Source organism: Malus domestica, chromosome 11 (assembly GCF_042453785.1).
Source record: "Malus domestica chromosome 11, GDT2T_hap1".
Taxonomy (NCBI): Eukaryota; Viridiplantae; Streptophyta; class Magnoliopsida; order Rosales; family Rosaceae; genus Malus; species Malus domestica.
This window is the reverse complement of record NC_091671.1, coordinates 28,227,905-28,244,725: the sequence shown is the minus strand read 5'-3', so window position 1 is coordinate 28,244,725 and position 16,821 is coordinate 28,227,905. Positions and strand designations below refer to the sequence as shown.

General features: G+C 34.7%; 1 protein-coding gene, 3 long non-coding RNA genes and 1 other non-coding gene across 5 annotated transcripts; 3 read left to right on the top strand and 2 right to left on the bottom strand.

Annotated features, from left to right (window-relative positions):
- The first annotated feature begins 263 nt into the window (after positions 1–263).
- On the top strand, positions 264–1,221 carry LOC139189624 (uncharacterized). The gene is made up of 3 exons (XR_011573439.1): positions 264–369; positions 581–654; positions 801–1,221. It is a non-coding gene; the product is annotated as an uncharacterized lncRNA (long non-coding RNA).
- A 24-nt stretch (positions 1,222–1,245) lies between these two features.
- Positions 1,246–2,851, top strand: LOC139189623 (uncharacterized). Its single transcript, XR_011573438.1, has 2 exons — positions 1,246–1,976; positions 2,515–2,851. It is a non-coding gene; the product is annotated as an uncharacterized lncRNA (long non-coding RNA).
- A 3,104-nt stretch (positions 2,852–5,955) lies between these two features.
- On the top strand, positions 5,956–8,505 carry LOC139189513 (uncharacterized). The gene is made up of 3 exons (XM_070808476.1): positions 5,956–7,141; positions 7,322–7,549; positions 7,760–8,505. The coding sequence occupies exons 1-3, from the start codon at positions 5,956–5,958 to the stop codon at positions 8,503–8,505; spliced, it is 2,160 nt and encodes a 719-aa protein (XP_070664577.1).
- Positions 6,343–6,447, bottom strand: LOC114819879 (small nucleolar RNA R71). Its single transcript, XR_003767177.1, has one exon. It is a non-coding gene; the product is annotated as a small nucleolar RNA R71 (small nucleolar RNA).
- Positions 8,506–9,000: 495 nt separating the features above from the next.
- Positions 9,001–10,058, bottom strand: LOC103448332 (uncharacterized). The gene is made up of 4 exons (XR_003766455.2): positions 9,603–10,058; positions 9,404–9,485; positions 9,216–9,310; positions 9,001–9,102 (listed from the first exon to the last, which is right to left on the bottom strand). It is a non-coding gene; the product is annotated as an uncharacterized lncRNA (long non-coding RNA).
- Between the last annotated feature and the right edge of the window lie 6,763 nt (positions 10,059–16,821).

Here is a 16,821-nt window from a genome sequence, read left to right as displayed (position 1 = left end):
TATCCGATCCGACGGCCGAAAATAAAAAAGGTGTGAGAGAAGTAAAAAGAGGTGTGTGGATATCACACCCCTGTTTCAATTGACTTTCGAAGTCGCTTTATCAAATTACAGAAAATGAGTAAGCAAAAACGCGTGGCATAGTCTGAAAGGTCACCAGTGTATGTTCAAGCCACAAGACTTGGATCGATTTGTTCGTCAATGTGCATTCATCAGATGAAAGAATGGTGAACTCTATAAAAAACCTACACTGATCAGTTTTCTCCACTCGTTTTCTTACAGAATAAGAACATCCATCCATACGATTTGATCTTCTCGGAAAACCCAAAATATTGGTTTTGTTCAGTACTAATACTAGTGGAGAATATGAAGGTACGTATATACACTACTCCCGAAACAAACAATTTTGTTTTTACTTCATAACTAGTATTATTTTCTCGGAAAAAATTAACCCTTTCTCCATTTTCGTTTGAAAGGTTTAATGATCTAAATCCCTTGAAAGTTTACATCTTTAGTTCATATGGTTGATATTCGTAACTTGATTCTGACATGTTTGTTTGGTTGGCTGCATGATCTACTACAGCAAACCATAACCATTGAGGCGCAGTTAAGATGTGCAAAATGTCGGTCCAAGGCCATGGAACTAGGCAGAAGACGGTGTGTTTGGTACTCTTTAAAGTATATGTGTTCATGTTAATTTGATCGACAAAGTACAAAACGAAAGAAAACTATTGCACGCTAATTAATCAAATTTGTTAAATTTTGTATGATAATATGTTTTTCAATTATATATAATGTTGCAGGTGTAACATCAGTGGCCTTTAAGGGGGCCAATAGAGATCAACTGGTGATTACTGGAGACGGAGTTGATGCAGCAGGGTTGGCCAAGTCATTGAGGAAGAAGCTTGGCTATGCAGACTTGCTGAGTGTAGAAGTAAAGTGAACCTTAAGAAGAAAACAAAATCGTGCATGCATATGATACAAGAGAAAAACTTTCTGTCACCACCCTCACCAGTTGGAATTCTACATCAATGAGTCACCACCAATGAGTGCTTGCACCATTTTGTAGGGGAACTTGTATCATTTTCAGGGAAAGGACTGTTTGTTTGGAAGTCATAATCGTATTTTAAATGTAGTACGTACTAGATTTGTAACACCGACTATTTTGTTTGTTTGGAAGTCATAATCATTTTGTCAAAAAATAATAAAATAAAATAAAATAAATCTCTCTTTCCGAGCCATCTCTCTCCCCCCTTTCAAAAAGAAAAAACCTAGCCTGCTACCTCGACTGATTTTGTTGCTGCACCGACTTATGCACTCAGATTTGGCAACTCCTCTTCGTTGTTAGATTCGGATTTGGCGTCTCCTGCCTTATGCGACTAGATCGTAGGGTGCTTGATGCATGGAAACCAAAATCTTACTAGAGCGGTGAAGTTGCAGGGGGTCATGGCTTGCGTGTCCTTGTCCTTCACTAACACGAGCTGATCAGTGGAAACCAGAATCTCATTAGAGCGGTGAAGTTGCAAGGGGCCTTGGCATGAATGTCCTTGTCTTTGTTGAGATGAGCTGACCAGTGGTTCATTTCTCGCAGTAGTGCAGTTGTGTTTTACTCGCCTTGAGAGTGCCGTGGTCGTGCTGTCGTGATGGAAGATTTGGTCTTCCACTTTGAGCGATGAGTTATGTGGTAACGTATGTCAACAATGACTTGATGTGGTTTGGCCCTACTGCGATAATTTTATGTAGCCTCACTATTTAGTGATGATCACTGTGGCTGCCAGTATAACTTTGTTGAGTTCCACACACCCCAAATTACTTCTCACACACCTCTTGTTAATTTCTGTCTGTTGATCTTCTTCCACAATGTTCCATTAAATTGATGTTTTAGGCTTATGTTAGCTTATGTTGATTATCACAAGACTGTTAGAGGATCAAAAGGATTCAGGCAAGGAGCGTATTTGCAAGGGACACTCTGCTTACTTGTGAGTTGACCCCTTCAAAAAACTAAAACGGTTTTACGTTATATATATATATATATATATGCATGCTTAATATGTGGATGCATATTAATATGTTAGTCTCTCACGAGACTTGTGATCATATGATTATATCTTTAGATCATCCGTGATCTATTTTCACCACATGGTTATCATGTGATATGTTGTATAGCTATCTTTGGTCGTAGATTTATTTGTAGGTGATATTTGTCCTGGTAGACGCTAAGGTTAATGATTATTACTGATATTGAGATTAGCTAGTTGATGCTAGTATATTTCCTGCTTACTATACTGTTATGTTAGTGGATGCTAGCATGATTGATTGACGAAATGTATGATTTCTAGACTTGACTTGATTGTTTTTTTATGATATTGACGAATGAGATTTTACTATTATGGTAGTATTATATTATATAGTTTTTAGCTATATATGTTTTTAAAACAGGGGTTATTATGTTTAACGATGATTTTATAACTGTGATAAAACTAGTCTACTCACATTTTGTTTTATCGACCCCTTTAGGATGTAATGAGATTAAGGAGAACATTGGTGGGGACAAGTAGGCTTGGCAGTGAAGCTTTCATCCTCTGGACTTTGGGTGATGGCTCCTTTACTGCAGTTTTATCTTAGTTGTAATAATATTTGCATGATCGTACTTTTGATTATGCATAACATTGCACTTTGTTGTATTTACTGTTATGTGAAACTTCTAGCTGCTCAAACATGATATGATAATAACGAGGTTAAACCGGGAATAACTTGTGTCTCCAAGTTGGGAGGATAATAAGTACTTTTCTTGTAGCAGCTTGGGATTTATTATTTAACGAACATCTTTGGTTCAAATTATTACACATCATAAGTATCTTGATATGGCTTCATCATTATGTTGGCTTGTGACATCATCTCCGAATGGGGTCATATGGTCAATTTAGTGTCCGCCAGCACATCGCAGCCTCGTAACTTGTGTTATTCGGGTCGAGGTGTGTCACCAAAAGTCTGAAGAAGTGTCAATGAGGATCTCAAATGACCACCCAACGATCTGGACAAGTGATGGAAGAGAGAAATATTAACACAATTGCAAAGAACTCAAAAAGTGTAAATTTTCACATATAAATATACAGAATAAAGAGAAAGAGATAAACAGCGGAGACTGAATAGTCTGAATTGATAGAATTGATAAAATCCACCAGCACTTCTTCCTTCTCCCTCCTCCGTGCTCCTCCTTCTTCCTCCTCCAAGCTCCTATCCCGCACCATATATATATATATATATATATATATATATATATATGTATATGTATGTATGTGTGCATGAAAAAAAAAAATTTTAATTATAATATAAAAAAAAAAGGAAAAGAGGAGACATGGTGCACCCGGCACCAAAAGCGAAAAAATAAAAATTAAAAAAAATTAAAAAAAATGATGGTGACAGCCACTACCCTAAAAAAAATGTCTATATAATGAATAGTGCACGACAGAAATAAAAGAAAAAAAATAAAATATATATATATATATATATATATATAATATAAAGTGTTTTGGGGTGGTGGATCAACACCATTCTGAAAAGAAGAAAAAAATATAGGGTGGGATCTGGGTGCATCAGGCACCATCCAAAAGAGATAATAAACAAAAAAAAAAAAAAATGATTAGCCATCATTTGTTAAGAAATAAGTGTAAGCACCACTGAAAGCATAAAAATAAAAAATAAAAAAAATAAAAAATAAAAAATAAAAACTGAACACTAGAACTTACCCAGGAAGCTCAGGAAGTTATTGGCTCGGAGGATTCAAGTGATCCAACGAGGAAATCTATTAGTTCGAATTCTAGTAATCGTGACAGTTTTGGTGTGCCCATACAAATTCTTCCCATGTCAAACATGTTGTCATCAAAGATGAAGGATTTGAAACATAGGTTGAATATGGAAAATGCAGTGAATGTAGGGGAAACCAACTTGAAAGGGAAAGAAATGATTCAAAAAGTGGTTTATATTTTTTTTATTATTAATATATTTTTTGTCGGTTTTATTCGATCAGAATGCTTTTATTTATTCATTATTAATAAATTTACATAAATGTACATTTTACATCAGTCAAAAAAAAAAAAAAAAAGCAAACAGGAGGGAGCTGATGAGTAGATTTTATATTATATATTTTACCCTAATCTTAGTATACTTTGGTTAATATTTTGGAAGAATTTTGATACTTTGAATTGTATTTTCAATATAGGACTTTCGATTTCCTCTGGAGAAAAACAGGACCAAATGGACGAATTTTGGAGTAATTCCAGTTGGAGGACGTTCGTGAGTCACTTAGCTTGATCATATCAAAAATTGGGATTTTTCCACCAAGCGGTTATTTTCTGACGATGAAATAAAGAAGCAGTGCACAGTGCTGGAAAATGACGTTTTTGGGCTTAAATTGCGTTTTTGGAGCCCAAGATGACCTCAGATGGGTTCGTGGCCTTCTGGAAAAGTGTTCAGAATATTCCAAAAATTAAATCCAGCTATATTGGGCCAGTTTTGGAGCAGCTTATGGGTCAAAACGTGGCTGTTCAGATTTTAGACTAATTTTATCATTTAATTTAGGGTTATGTTTCCTAAGTTTGTGGGAGGTTTTTTTGATTAATTTTAGTTTCCTAGGGTTGGTGTGGTGGCTTGGCAAATATATTGCTTAGCCGTCTACAGTTTTAGGGACACTTTCCTTTATGCAATTTTGGAGACAGAGAATTGTTAGGGTTTTGAAGACTTTTTACTTGAAGGTGCTTTCAAATTGTTAGGGTTTTGAAGACTTTTTACTTGAAGGTGCTTTCAATTCTTTTCTTGAATATATTTTCTATGATTTCAATTATGAATATGCGGAACTAATTTCTTTTGCTAGGGCGAAGCCTTAAGCCTTAGCATAAATATGTGATTTTTATTTAATTGCTTATGATCGATTGCATGCGTACTTTGAATTGTTAATCAACGGGATAAAAACTATCTAATTGTCGTAATGCCTGATCACCATTAGGATCTTTAGAAAAGTAATTTGATGCAATTTTGGTCGGAAGGTTCCCTGAAATTGACGCTAGCTTCTTGTGATTAATAATTGTAATTTCTCTTAGGATGAATATCACGTCTTAAGGATTGCATGGTTTTTCAAAGGATTTTCATAAAGCATAATGAGTCTTTCATGTTTAGATTTGATCCAAACGTCCGGACGGGTTGCATGTTAGATATACGTTCTATGTTGGAGGTTCCAAGTAGAATATGAATTAGAAAAATCTAACCTTCAAAGTGGCATGTGTAGATTATAAGTAATTGGTAAAAATTCATAGGATTGCTAGGTGATGGTGGAACCCTAGTGCTTTCTTAATTTTATTCTCCCAAAACTGTTTTATTCTCTCTAGCTCTAATATTGCAGATTGTTTATTTTAATTCATTAATTTCGTTTTTTTTAATTAGGTTATAAAATCAATCACCTAAACTTCTACTTTACAATAATTTAATGGAATCTGATTAGTTTTGAATTATTTAATAATCCTTGTGGAGACGACCTTGCGAAATCTGTTTATACTACAATAACCTTGTGATTCTTGCAAGTAAAATAGGAGATTTAAGCCCGTTCACATGAGTAGTAAAAATCCTATCAAGAAAATGGCGCCGTTGTCGGGGATTATTTAAAATAATCCCTACTAATCAGATTTTCAATTAGTTATTGCTGTTCATACATATAAAAAATAATAATTTAATTTTCGTTTTTATTTTATTTTTACAGATTACAATAGTACAGCAGTACAGATTTCATAAATCTGTGCATGGTCAGCACCCGTTCAGCAGTGCAGAAATTGATTCCACTTGATCCAGAACTTGAGCAGAATCTAAGGAGGAGACGCAGAGAGCAAAATTTGCAGCGGGTTCCTCCTCTGCAGGGAACTTTTCTACAGTCTTTAAATTCTGAAGACCTGCACAGCAAAGAAAAAAATGGCATTTGTAATTCCAGAAGCTAGTCTGCCCCTGGGTGATTCACTGACAGCCCATACCACAAATATACCAAGTTGCATTACTTATCCGGCAGTGGAGGAAGGGTCTGCATTTGAAATAAAGCAGCACATGTTGAACATTCTGCCTACGTTTCATGGGTTATCATCTGATGATCCTAACATGCACATTGCAGAATTTTTAATGGGGTGCAAAAATATTTTGGTGAGGGGATTTTCAGCCGAATCTATTAAGCTCTATTTATTTCCTTACACTCTGAAAGATCAAGCAAGGAGATGGCTCCTCACACTCCCATCTGGAAGCATTAGCACTTGGGCCCAACTCAGTGAAAATTTTTTAAACAAGTATTATCCAGCTTCTAAGACTCTTGATATGAGAACTCAAATTTTATCGTTTGCCCAAAAACCAAATGAAGAGTTTCACGAGGCGTGGGAGCGGTTTAAAGAGTTGATTAGAAAATGTCCACATTCGGGTATTAACACTACTGATCAAATGCATATATTTTTCAGAGGGTTGAATATGACTACAAAAACTCTTGTCAACGCATCTTGCGGAGGTTCGTGCAAGGATAAAAATGCACAAGAGGCTTGTTTGTTATTTGAAAAAATGGCAGCAGATACACAACAGTGGGCAGTTGAGCAGCCACAATCTAGGTCTATTTTTGAGATGTCTAACGGTTCTCCATATGTTACAGTACAAATTGAAAAAATGGAGAAAAGACTTGATGCAAAATTCGACATGTTATTACAAAGAATACCAGGTTCACAGGTTGCTGTACAGCAGCCTTTACAAGCTGCCTGCAGCATTTGCAGCTTGACAAATCATGATTTTTTGAGCTGTCCGCATAAAGATGCTTATCCGGAGTTTATGGCGGAGCAGGTTAATTCATTTAATAATTTTCAACGTCCCAGATATGACCCGTATTCAAATTTCTACAACCCAGGTTGGAAAGATCATCCTAATTTAAAGTGGGACAAAGATCAACACTCTAGGCCTCAATTTCAACAGCAGGTACAGCAACATGCTGCACCTAAGGCTGCTTGGGAAGTTGCAATTGAAAAATTAGCAAATACTACCAGTCAAGAAATCCAAAATCTGCATGCATCAATGAAAAATATGGAAAAACAAATTGGGCAGATTGCTTTGCAAGTTTCAGAAAGGGCACCGGGTATATTTGCTAGTCAAACAGTACCTAATCCAAGAGGACGAGAAGAATGCAATGATGTACATACTTTACGGTCTGGCAAAAGTTATGACAACAAACATGAAAAATCTGCTGGAAATTCGTGGGCAGCAGAACAACCCTAAACTAAATCTGCAATTTTTGCAGATTCTGAAAATTCTGCAGATTCTGGGCAGTCCCAAGACAGATCCGAAAATACTGCAAAAGCTACCACAAAAACTACAGAACATGTTTATGAGCCTCCTATGCCTTATCCAGAAAGGTTGAAGCCTAGAGCTAAAAATCAACAGTTGACAGATTTCATGAAAACTTTGGCTAAAGTTCAAATTAATCTTCCATTAATTGATGCAATCAAGAACATTCCATCTTATGCCAAGTTTTTTAAGGACGTTTGTACAAAGAAAAAGAATCTTGTGGATTCTGAAAAAGTGATTCTAACATAACAGTGCAGTGCGGTTTTATTGCATAAATTGCCTCCAAAGAAAAAAGATCCAGGGAGTTTTACTGTCTCTTGCACCATTGGAAATTGTGATTTTAGTAGTGCTTTAATTGATTTAGGTGTTAGTGTAAACTTAATGCCATATTCTGTTTTCAAACGTTTAGGTGAAGGTGAGCTGAAGCCAACCTCCAGTATTATTCAATTGGCTGACCGTTCAATTACCTACCTTAGAGGAGTCATTGAAGATGTTATTGTGAAGGTTGACAATTTATATTTACCGGCTGATTTTATGGTGTTGGACATGGATGAGGATTTGACAACGCCCATTATTTTGGGCCGCCCATTTCTGGCAACAACCCGGACTCTTATTGACGTTGAAGCTGGAACATTAACATTCCAGGTTGAAGATCAAACTGTTGTTTTCAAGTTGTTTGAAGCAAGCATACATTCAGGTGACAAGCAAGAATGCATGCGTGTTGATGCATTGGATGGTTTACCAAGTGCCAAGTTTATGAACAGATCATCAACTGACCATCTGTCCATAAAGCCCCCGAATTTAACTCGTGATTGTACAAGTCTTAAACCACAGCAGCAAAGGGTGCTACATGAAGACCAGCCAATTAACACTATGAAAAAACATGAAAATTTGCCAAGCAACCCAAATTTTAAGAAAATACAGCCTGGTAAAAAAGTGTGGTTATTAAGTTCAGATTTCAAGTCATTTCCAGGAAAACAAGAGTCTCGATGGAAAGGCCCTTTTCTAGTTACTAAAGTTTTTCAGAATGGTAATGTGGACATTAAGGCTAAGGGCACAGATTTCTCATTGAAGGTGACCAAACATCAACTAAAACCATGCATAGAGAAATTTGGTGTAGGCAAGTCATCAACTCTGAAGGAACCAGTGATCTAGCCACCGGACTTCCGCAACGTCTAGCTACAGACTTAAAATAAAGCGCTTATTGGGAGGCAACCCAATGTTTCTAAACTCTTTCCTAATTTTAATTTTCGTTTGATTTTCTCTTCAATAAAAAAAACGAAAAATTCAAAAATGGAAAATTGCAGGTTGATTTTATTTACCCAGTTTATTTGATTTTATTTTAATTTTTTTTAACGCATATTGGTTAATTGCAGGTTGCGAACGTGAAAAATAAGTGAAAAATAAAGCGCGTCCTATGCTGGAAATTTAAAGCAGTCAACATAAAAGTCATTCACAGATGCAAGTTTGGGGGTGATTGTTGCAGATCCAGCACATAGACATAATTTTGAGCAGTTAAATTTCTGCAGCTCAGTTTTGCAATGCATGGGGAAACACAGTTAAATCACAGATCCATACACCACAGAACTGAGTACAGCAATTATTACTAGATCTACAACAATTCAACTTGCAGGGATTCGAATTTTACCTCCCAGATGCATCGATCTGGGTCTTGAGGCCTTGGCTGTTTTTGTTCGATGAGCTTGTGCGTTTACTTCTTTTCCCTCGGCTCTATCATTGATCTGTATACCCCTACATAAAGAGCAAAAATATGAGTACATACAGGTTAAATATGGCATTATAAGGAACTGTCGTTGAACATGTAAATGTTGAGTTTAGCGACTGCAGAAGAACGAGATCTTTACCTTCATGATTTGCAGCGGCCGAGACATTTACCGTTTATTTTGCCTTCTGGGACCATTAGACCGGCAGCTTAAGCTTGTTTTCTCTCGGTTGTACACTGGATTTGGGTGTCATTTTTCAGTCCCAGTAGTAGTTTTATTATTCAAATATCAGATCATCGTCAATCAATCCAAAGGGTTACGGGTTTTACCTCAAAATTTGCAGATCCGTGACTTTGGGAATTTTTTTTTTTTTGAGTTAGTCTCTTCAGTATCTTTCTAAATCTCGGGTACCTACTACAGAAGAACATCACTGTAAGCTTCTACGTAGACTCATCCCAACAAGATAGCTTTGAGAGATTTTTTGTAAGCTGAGAGACATGTATATTGAACAAAGTGGGAGATGATTACCGTTGCATGTGCGAAATGGTCTCGATCTGCATGCTTAGAACTCGAATTTGTGATGGCTTGAGGCTTGGGAGACACATGATTTGGTTGAGAAGAGATGGCGACTCAGGGTGTTGTTCTTGTGTTGTTGTCTCGGATTTGAAATTATTGGGGGTCCTCACACAGATAACACCACATGCATGTGTTAGATTTTGTAAATTTTCCTCAAATAAATGAATCTGAGAAATGAAAACAAAAGATTGGAGGATCATTTTACCTTTGGCTGTCAGTTTTTCCAATTTCTACCACGGATGGGCTAGTCAACATTGCGGGGAGGTACGTTGTTCAGTTGCAGGCAGAGAAGATTTGAGAAATGAAAGGGCTGCGAGGGAAGAGATCCGAGAGAGTCTATTTGGTTTGTCTCAAGATAGAGAATGTTTTTGCGTTTTTGGGAGTAATGAAGGAGAGAGAGCGGAGATGAAATGGGGAAATGAGAGAAAACTGTGAGAGAAACAGAGGTCTTTTCAATTTAGAGAGAAATGGTTTATGAGACAAATGGAACATAATGGCGTTTTTCAGTTGGAATCCTAAGGCACTCATCCCCCGGATGTACGACACGTGTGCAAAATCTGAACGTTTCCTTTATCTGCCAAGAGGGGGTTTTGAAATGACTCTGAAATGGAGTCGTTTGGCTCTAGACTAGGTGAAAAGAGATGAGCCGTTCGGCTCGGTACTCAAGATTTGCAGGAATCCAATGTCTTCAATTAATGGTGCATGCTTTTACGTGGCCTTCATGACTGACAATTTTTTTTAAAACATCTGCATGACAGCTGCACGGCATTTGTCAAATAGGATGCCAGCTGCATCCCATTTATCAAGAAGGGAATCTAATGTCACGCCATGATTTTTTTTTTTTCCTCAAGCCCAGGTTTTGTTCTTTCCTTTCTTTTCCTTAATTATATATATATATATATATATATATTTTCATTTTCTTTTCTTCTTTTAGTTTTCTCGGTAAGTTTACCAAAATGAACCAAGAACTCCAATCTCTTATAATGCAACAGAAGGCAAATGACACTTTGAAAAGAGAATTAAAAATATGTTTGGAAACTGATCAGCATAAGAATAAAGGAAAATATATTATTAAATCAATAGAACAAGAGGCTAGTGAGCCCATAAAAGAGATTAAGATTGAGCTATTAGATGAAGTCATTGAAATGGAGCAGCATAAAAATAATGAGTAGCATCAGCATCTGAGTGACAATGAAAAACAAGAAAAATATGAAAGATTTCTTAGGAATATATCTTTAGACTTGATAATAGATTATATCCTATTAGAAGAAATTTCAAAATCAAAATTAAGGATAATGCCACCAGATATGCAAAATGAAATCTTGAGCAGAGCATCACAGTCCATGAAAGAATTACAATTACAATTACAATATGTTTTGTATCAGTCTATCTTTGATCCAAAACCAGGAATCGATATTGTTACAAAGATGTATTCACCATGTATGTGTGATAGTACAGAGAATTGTATTTGTAAACCAGAGGTTAGCATAGTTGTGGCCAGATTAACATGAGATATTTTAGACCATGGCATTTTAGTTATGAGCATCAGAAAAAGCATAATTTGGTAGAAGTTACCCCGGCCTTACTATTACAGTTTGGCTATCTTGATAAAATATACATTAACCATATTTCCCAACTAGAATCATTTCCTGGAAAACTTATCAAAGTAGCAGAAGATTATCTAGAAAAGTGGAAAGAAATTTGCATAAGTTTTATTAGTAGCCCTCCAGATTGGTACGTACATATGCATAAGGAGAAAGCTAGGCACATAGCCATGATTAATGAAGAATCCTTTAGACTATCCCCTATCTCTCCACACAGGTGGACTCATTCATACAAAAGTATTCTAAAATTTGGAGGGATCCAAATGTTTGCCTTAGATGAGTTTGAAGATTTTAGATATGATATGGTATTAGTAGAAGAAGAAGAAGAAATGCATATTTACAGCAAGTCAAAAACCTGTCATCAGCCATACTGAAAGCCTCAAAATTTCAATTAAAATTTATCTTAATACACCCCACATACTTTCTCATAATACCCTTACATCCCACATTCTCATACACCTAATATTTTCCACATACACCCCACACTTTCTATACACCCCCACATTCTTTAAACCTTATAATACTCATTTTCATTTTTTATAAATTAAATTTACTTAGGATTAAAACCCTAACATTCTCTAAAAAGAGAAGTCTACAATCCAATATGTTGAGCTTGAATTTCATTGGGTCATCACGGCCAATCTCTGTTTCTTTGTCTCTTAAGACTTTTGCTAACAAAAAAGAGGATTTATGCTAAAAAAAATGGCAACTTGGAGGAACCTAAAAGAGCAAAAATAAACCCTATAAGATGAATAAGAATGGAAAAGGCGTTATTGGGTTAGCCTCCTATGAAATTGGGTAGTATGGAAAGCAAAAGCAAGCTTAAATAATTACCAATGTCATTGAATAATTAAAACAATAACAAATACGAAATTTTACCTCATGTGAAATTTCCGAAATATTGATATTGTGTTCCATTCATTAAATTTTTTCTCAATCAACGTGTTTATAGTTTCAATAGTTAGACATGGGGTGGAGGGTGAGAGGGTTTTTGATAGTTGAAGAAGATAAATAATACGTTAAAAGTAATTTGAGGTGTATTTAGAAATTTCTTATTTTCTTTAAACCTCATAAGGTCGAAATTGTCATTACATAATAGGTTACATAAGCCACTTAATATTAAATTTTAATGTGGGGTGCATTCAACATTATATGGGGTGCTAATAAAAAAACCTATTTTTATAGTACAATGATTTAACTATATATATAAGGGGCACTTTGACCTAGGTCCAAAAAATTCAGTTGTTTTTTAATGGGGTCCAATTTTATTTGATTTTCTATTACACTTGTTTTGCCCCTTGAAAATATTTTTTTTTAATTCTTTAAATTTGAATTTTTAAAATTTGAATCTTCAAATACCTTTATCTACCCGTTTTCTAATTAAAAACACATTATTACAAATCTTATAAGTTTCTCAAAAATTAAAAGAAACATAGAGGTAGACTATGAACAAAAACCTATTGTATAGATAGATAATACAAAATAATCTGTGGTACAGATAGACTATGAACAAAAACATATTGTATAGGTAGATAACACAACTAATTTGTGATATATAGGTAGATAAACACAATTAATCTTAGATAGATTATTAACAAAATATGTAATATATATAGGTAGATAAATATAATTATTCATGATACAGGCACAGTATAATATAAAAAGATAAAATTAAAAAAAAAAGAAAAGGACAAGTGATATAGGTAGATAAAAACCAAAAAAAAATCGTGAAGAAAAATGATATTGAGGGAGGAAACACTAGAGAAAATGCTAATTCGATGGAACCTCAAGTTAAAAAAAAAATATATATATATATATATATATAAATAAATAAAAAAGATGAGACGAAGAACCCAAAATACAAAATTGACTAATGCAATTTTTTTTTTTTAAACCAATCAAATGTATATTGATCATCCTTATGGAAGGAGGAGGAGAAGAAGAATATTATGGAAGAAGATTACTGGGCAAATTAACGCAGGAAGAGAAAGATATTGTGAGGGAGAAACAAGAAAAGAGAAATGAACGGTTTGGGGAAGGAGAAGAAAAAAAGGAGATTTAAATCGCTAATCATATAATTAAGGATAAGATTAACATTAATCACAAACTTAAAAAACAGTAATTACTGAATTGGTCAATTTAAGGGTAAATTTGGCAAGAGAATACAAATAAACTTATGTGGACAATGAATCACTGGATCTAACCCAAAAATTAAACAAAATTGGACTATAACTAATAATGGCTCATAAAATTGGACTCATATATTAAGTTTCCCCTATATGATATGGACACATTGTAATGGTGGAGTTCGAGTATGTCAAAACTATAGGCTTTTCTCCTTTTTCAAAAGAAGAAAAAAATAGAAAAAAAAAAGGGAGGGGGGGGGGGGAGATTGAACCAACAAATCCCTAACTTTGTGCCAATTGAAAAATGATTATCAAATTGATATAAATGATCCAAACCAACAAGTCCCTACATGTGCATATGTAAATATTGATTTTGTAAAATCATTAATTCTCCTTTACAATCCATATGGAATTAATTGTGTACTTTAGCCATTCAAATAAGGGTATTTTAGGCATCTGAAAATTTTAAATGTGTAAAGTCAAACATAATTAATGAACTTGCTTATGAGGATTCTAGTCAATGAGTTTTATTTGAGTAAAAAATTTATGTCGGATTTTATGTAAAAAAAAATTAAATTTCAGAGACTAAAGTCATGTTTTCAGTATTTATTATTTCCTCATGTTTATCTTCTAAGGCTTTATTGTTCATTACTATATGATTAGTACTTGTTTGTCACAATAGTAATTGTGTAGTACTCATACACTATTTAGTGCCGCTATATTTTTAGGAATTTATTAATTTATTTAGCAAATTAATTAGAGATACGATTTGATTTTGTATTAGGGTATTTTTAGTTTTCTTAGGTTTATGTCACTATTAATATAGCTTGTAATTTAGATTGAGAAATAAGTTAGTCACAATTTAGTCCCTTTGAGTTATGTAACCGTTATGGCAAATCTTTATTTACAGTTAATAAAATTATATATGTTTGTAATCGATTTGGTATTAGGTTTGTTAGTTTGTTATTCCTGATTGGTTACTCTGTTATTCAACTTGATATCATAGCAGGTTTGATCTTTCGGAGTTTGATCTACTCAGTCTGTATGTCGTTCTTCGCCTCTCCTGCTTCTTTGTTGTTTGTTTGCCTAGTTTGGATCAGTATGTTTAGTTGTCATTGATATTGAAAAAAAAAAGTGTGTATGTGAAACCAACGAATTGACTGTGTGTGAAGCTTGCTGTCGTGAAGAACGAAGCTAGAAATGTGGCCGATTAGACAATGTTTGTCTCTACCGTTTCTTCGTTGTTTGTTTGCAGGTGGTCGCAAGTGGTTACTTCTTTTCTATTTCTTAAGATAAAAAATTTAATACAAATGATATTGGGAGAGGGACTCGAGTTTTGTACTTTTTAGATTTTCTACATTACTACACAAATTGTCGATCGAACTGCAAGGGCTTATCAGCCTGCGTTTTATTTTTGGTGGTGAATAATCGCACAAGGTGTTAAGCCTTACTTGCACACAACAATTTCACTGGTGGGGTTTGATTTTTGAACGAACACAACATGTTGCAATCCCAAATGGTCATGCGTATTCATGTTATTAATTAATCTAACCCTAATATATTTTAGAGAAATACTAAGGAGACCCTTAAAGTGAGACTTTGTATGAACTCTCTGTCATCTCATAGTTTAACGTCAATTATCGTGCTAACATTATAAAACATTGTGCCAAAAACATAAGGTGACAAAGAGTTCATGGAAAGTCCAATATTTTAGAAAGTCTCCATAACATTTCTCTATATTGTATTGACAAGAAAAACTCATTCAAAAGCGTTGTTTTGCAACTTTTTATACATATTCGCAAAGTTTTAGATAAGAAATTGGAGGAATGTTTTTCTGTTTGGTCACCTTGAGATTGTACAAGATTATGTTTATGTACTAACATACTATACAAAATCATAGCATATATTTACCTACATTTAAATATAATCATAGGTATAGCTAACTTTGCTTTCTTGGCATGCTCCACTTGTAATAAATTGGCTCTTTAGTTATTTCATTTGTTTTACCCCTATAACGACTAACAAATGGATTTGTGGCGTTAAACAGAAGCATCAAACTAGAACCAACCATGATGCATTTTCATCCAACAACTTGAAAACAAACAAGAAAGTAAAGAGAGAAAAAAAAAGAGCCTTTCCCACTCTAATTGGAGGGACATGTTTAGATTTAATTGTGCTTTTGGTAGGTTCTCTTTCTCTCATTTCTATAAAAAGGTACAAAACAATGAATGAAGATTCTCTCCGGATTCTCTTTGTGAGGATCTCGGGGATCCTCCAATCACGTTTGTTCATCATACATCGTGCGGTCAGAAATCATTGTAAACTTTTTTATTTAAAATTGAATATAATAGTATCTGACGAAAACTGACCGCACGATGTACGATGAACGGACGTGATTGGAGGATCCCAGGGATCCTCACAAAGAGGATCCGAAGAGGATCCTCATTCCAAAACAATCAAATTTCCTTCGACTCTTGTCAGTTGTCATCATGTCATGCCCCCCATATATATCGTCCGATAAGAATGAATCATATATTGATGAGAGGAGGAATCTTGCATGTGCTTATAATTAGTTGGACTATTCTCCATATTGCCAATTAGTTTTATGGTAGAACCTCAACTTTCTTCATCCTCATCCTCTACATTATTTTCTAGAATTTTTTTTGGAATGTCATATGAATTTACACTTTGTTTTTCTTCTTAATTTGTCTTTTCAACTAAAATTTTAAGTGAATTGTGAACTCAATTTTTTCTCAATTCGTAATTTTCATCTTACAATAACTTTATCAAACTTTTCATCCAAGTAACGTATGTTTCTTGTACGTAACTTGTATTTAGGTATATTTCAACCTTCTTAACTTAGAAGTTAAAAAGTTCGAAATAGACCTAAACGCAAGTCATGCAAGAAAAGGGTTTCTAATTCCCACTCTCATTTTTACTAGTTATCTTCTCAAAAGGGATTTCTCATTAAAGCAAAAAGCAAGAAAAGGGTGATTTGGGGGTTTTCCTGTTCACAAAAAAGAACAGTTTTTTTGCTAAATAAGATTGAAATTATGTTTATGTAAGCCTATAATGGATTAATAGTTGCACGTGTATCAAAATGTAATTTGTTCGTGAGGAAGACTGACTCCATACCCATAAACAGTAAGATAATTTTCCAAAAGAATAATAAGAAGATCCCACCAAAGCCTCACCCAGAGAGGCAACATCATCTCCAAAGCTAGCGACATCAACTCTTGGAGACAAGTCGACAAAACTTCATCCCCTCCATATATTCCTCCAAAGAGATTTCCAAAAGCTACCTTACATACCATTTGGACTCTTTTCCCCACCATTTTCTCCCTATCAAGGCTTACTGCGGCCTATCCTCCCATTCACTAACCCCAACTTCAGAGAATATTTAGCTACCAAGCTTTGCCTTCTTGGACTTTGCATCAAGGA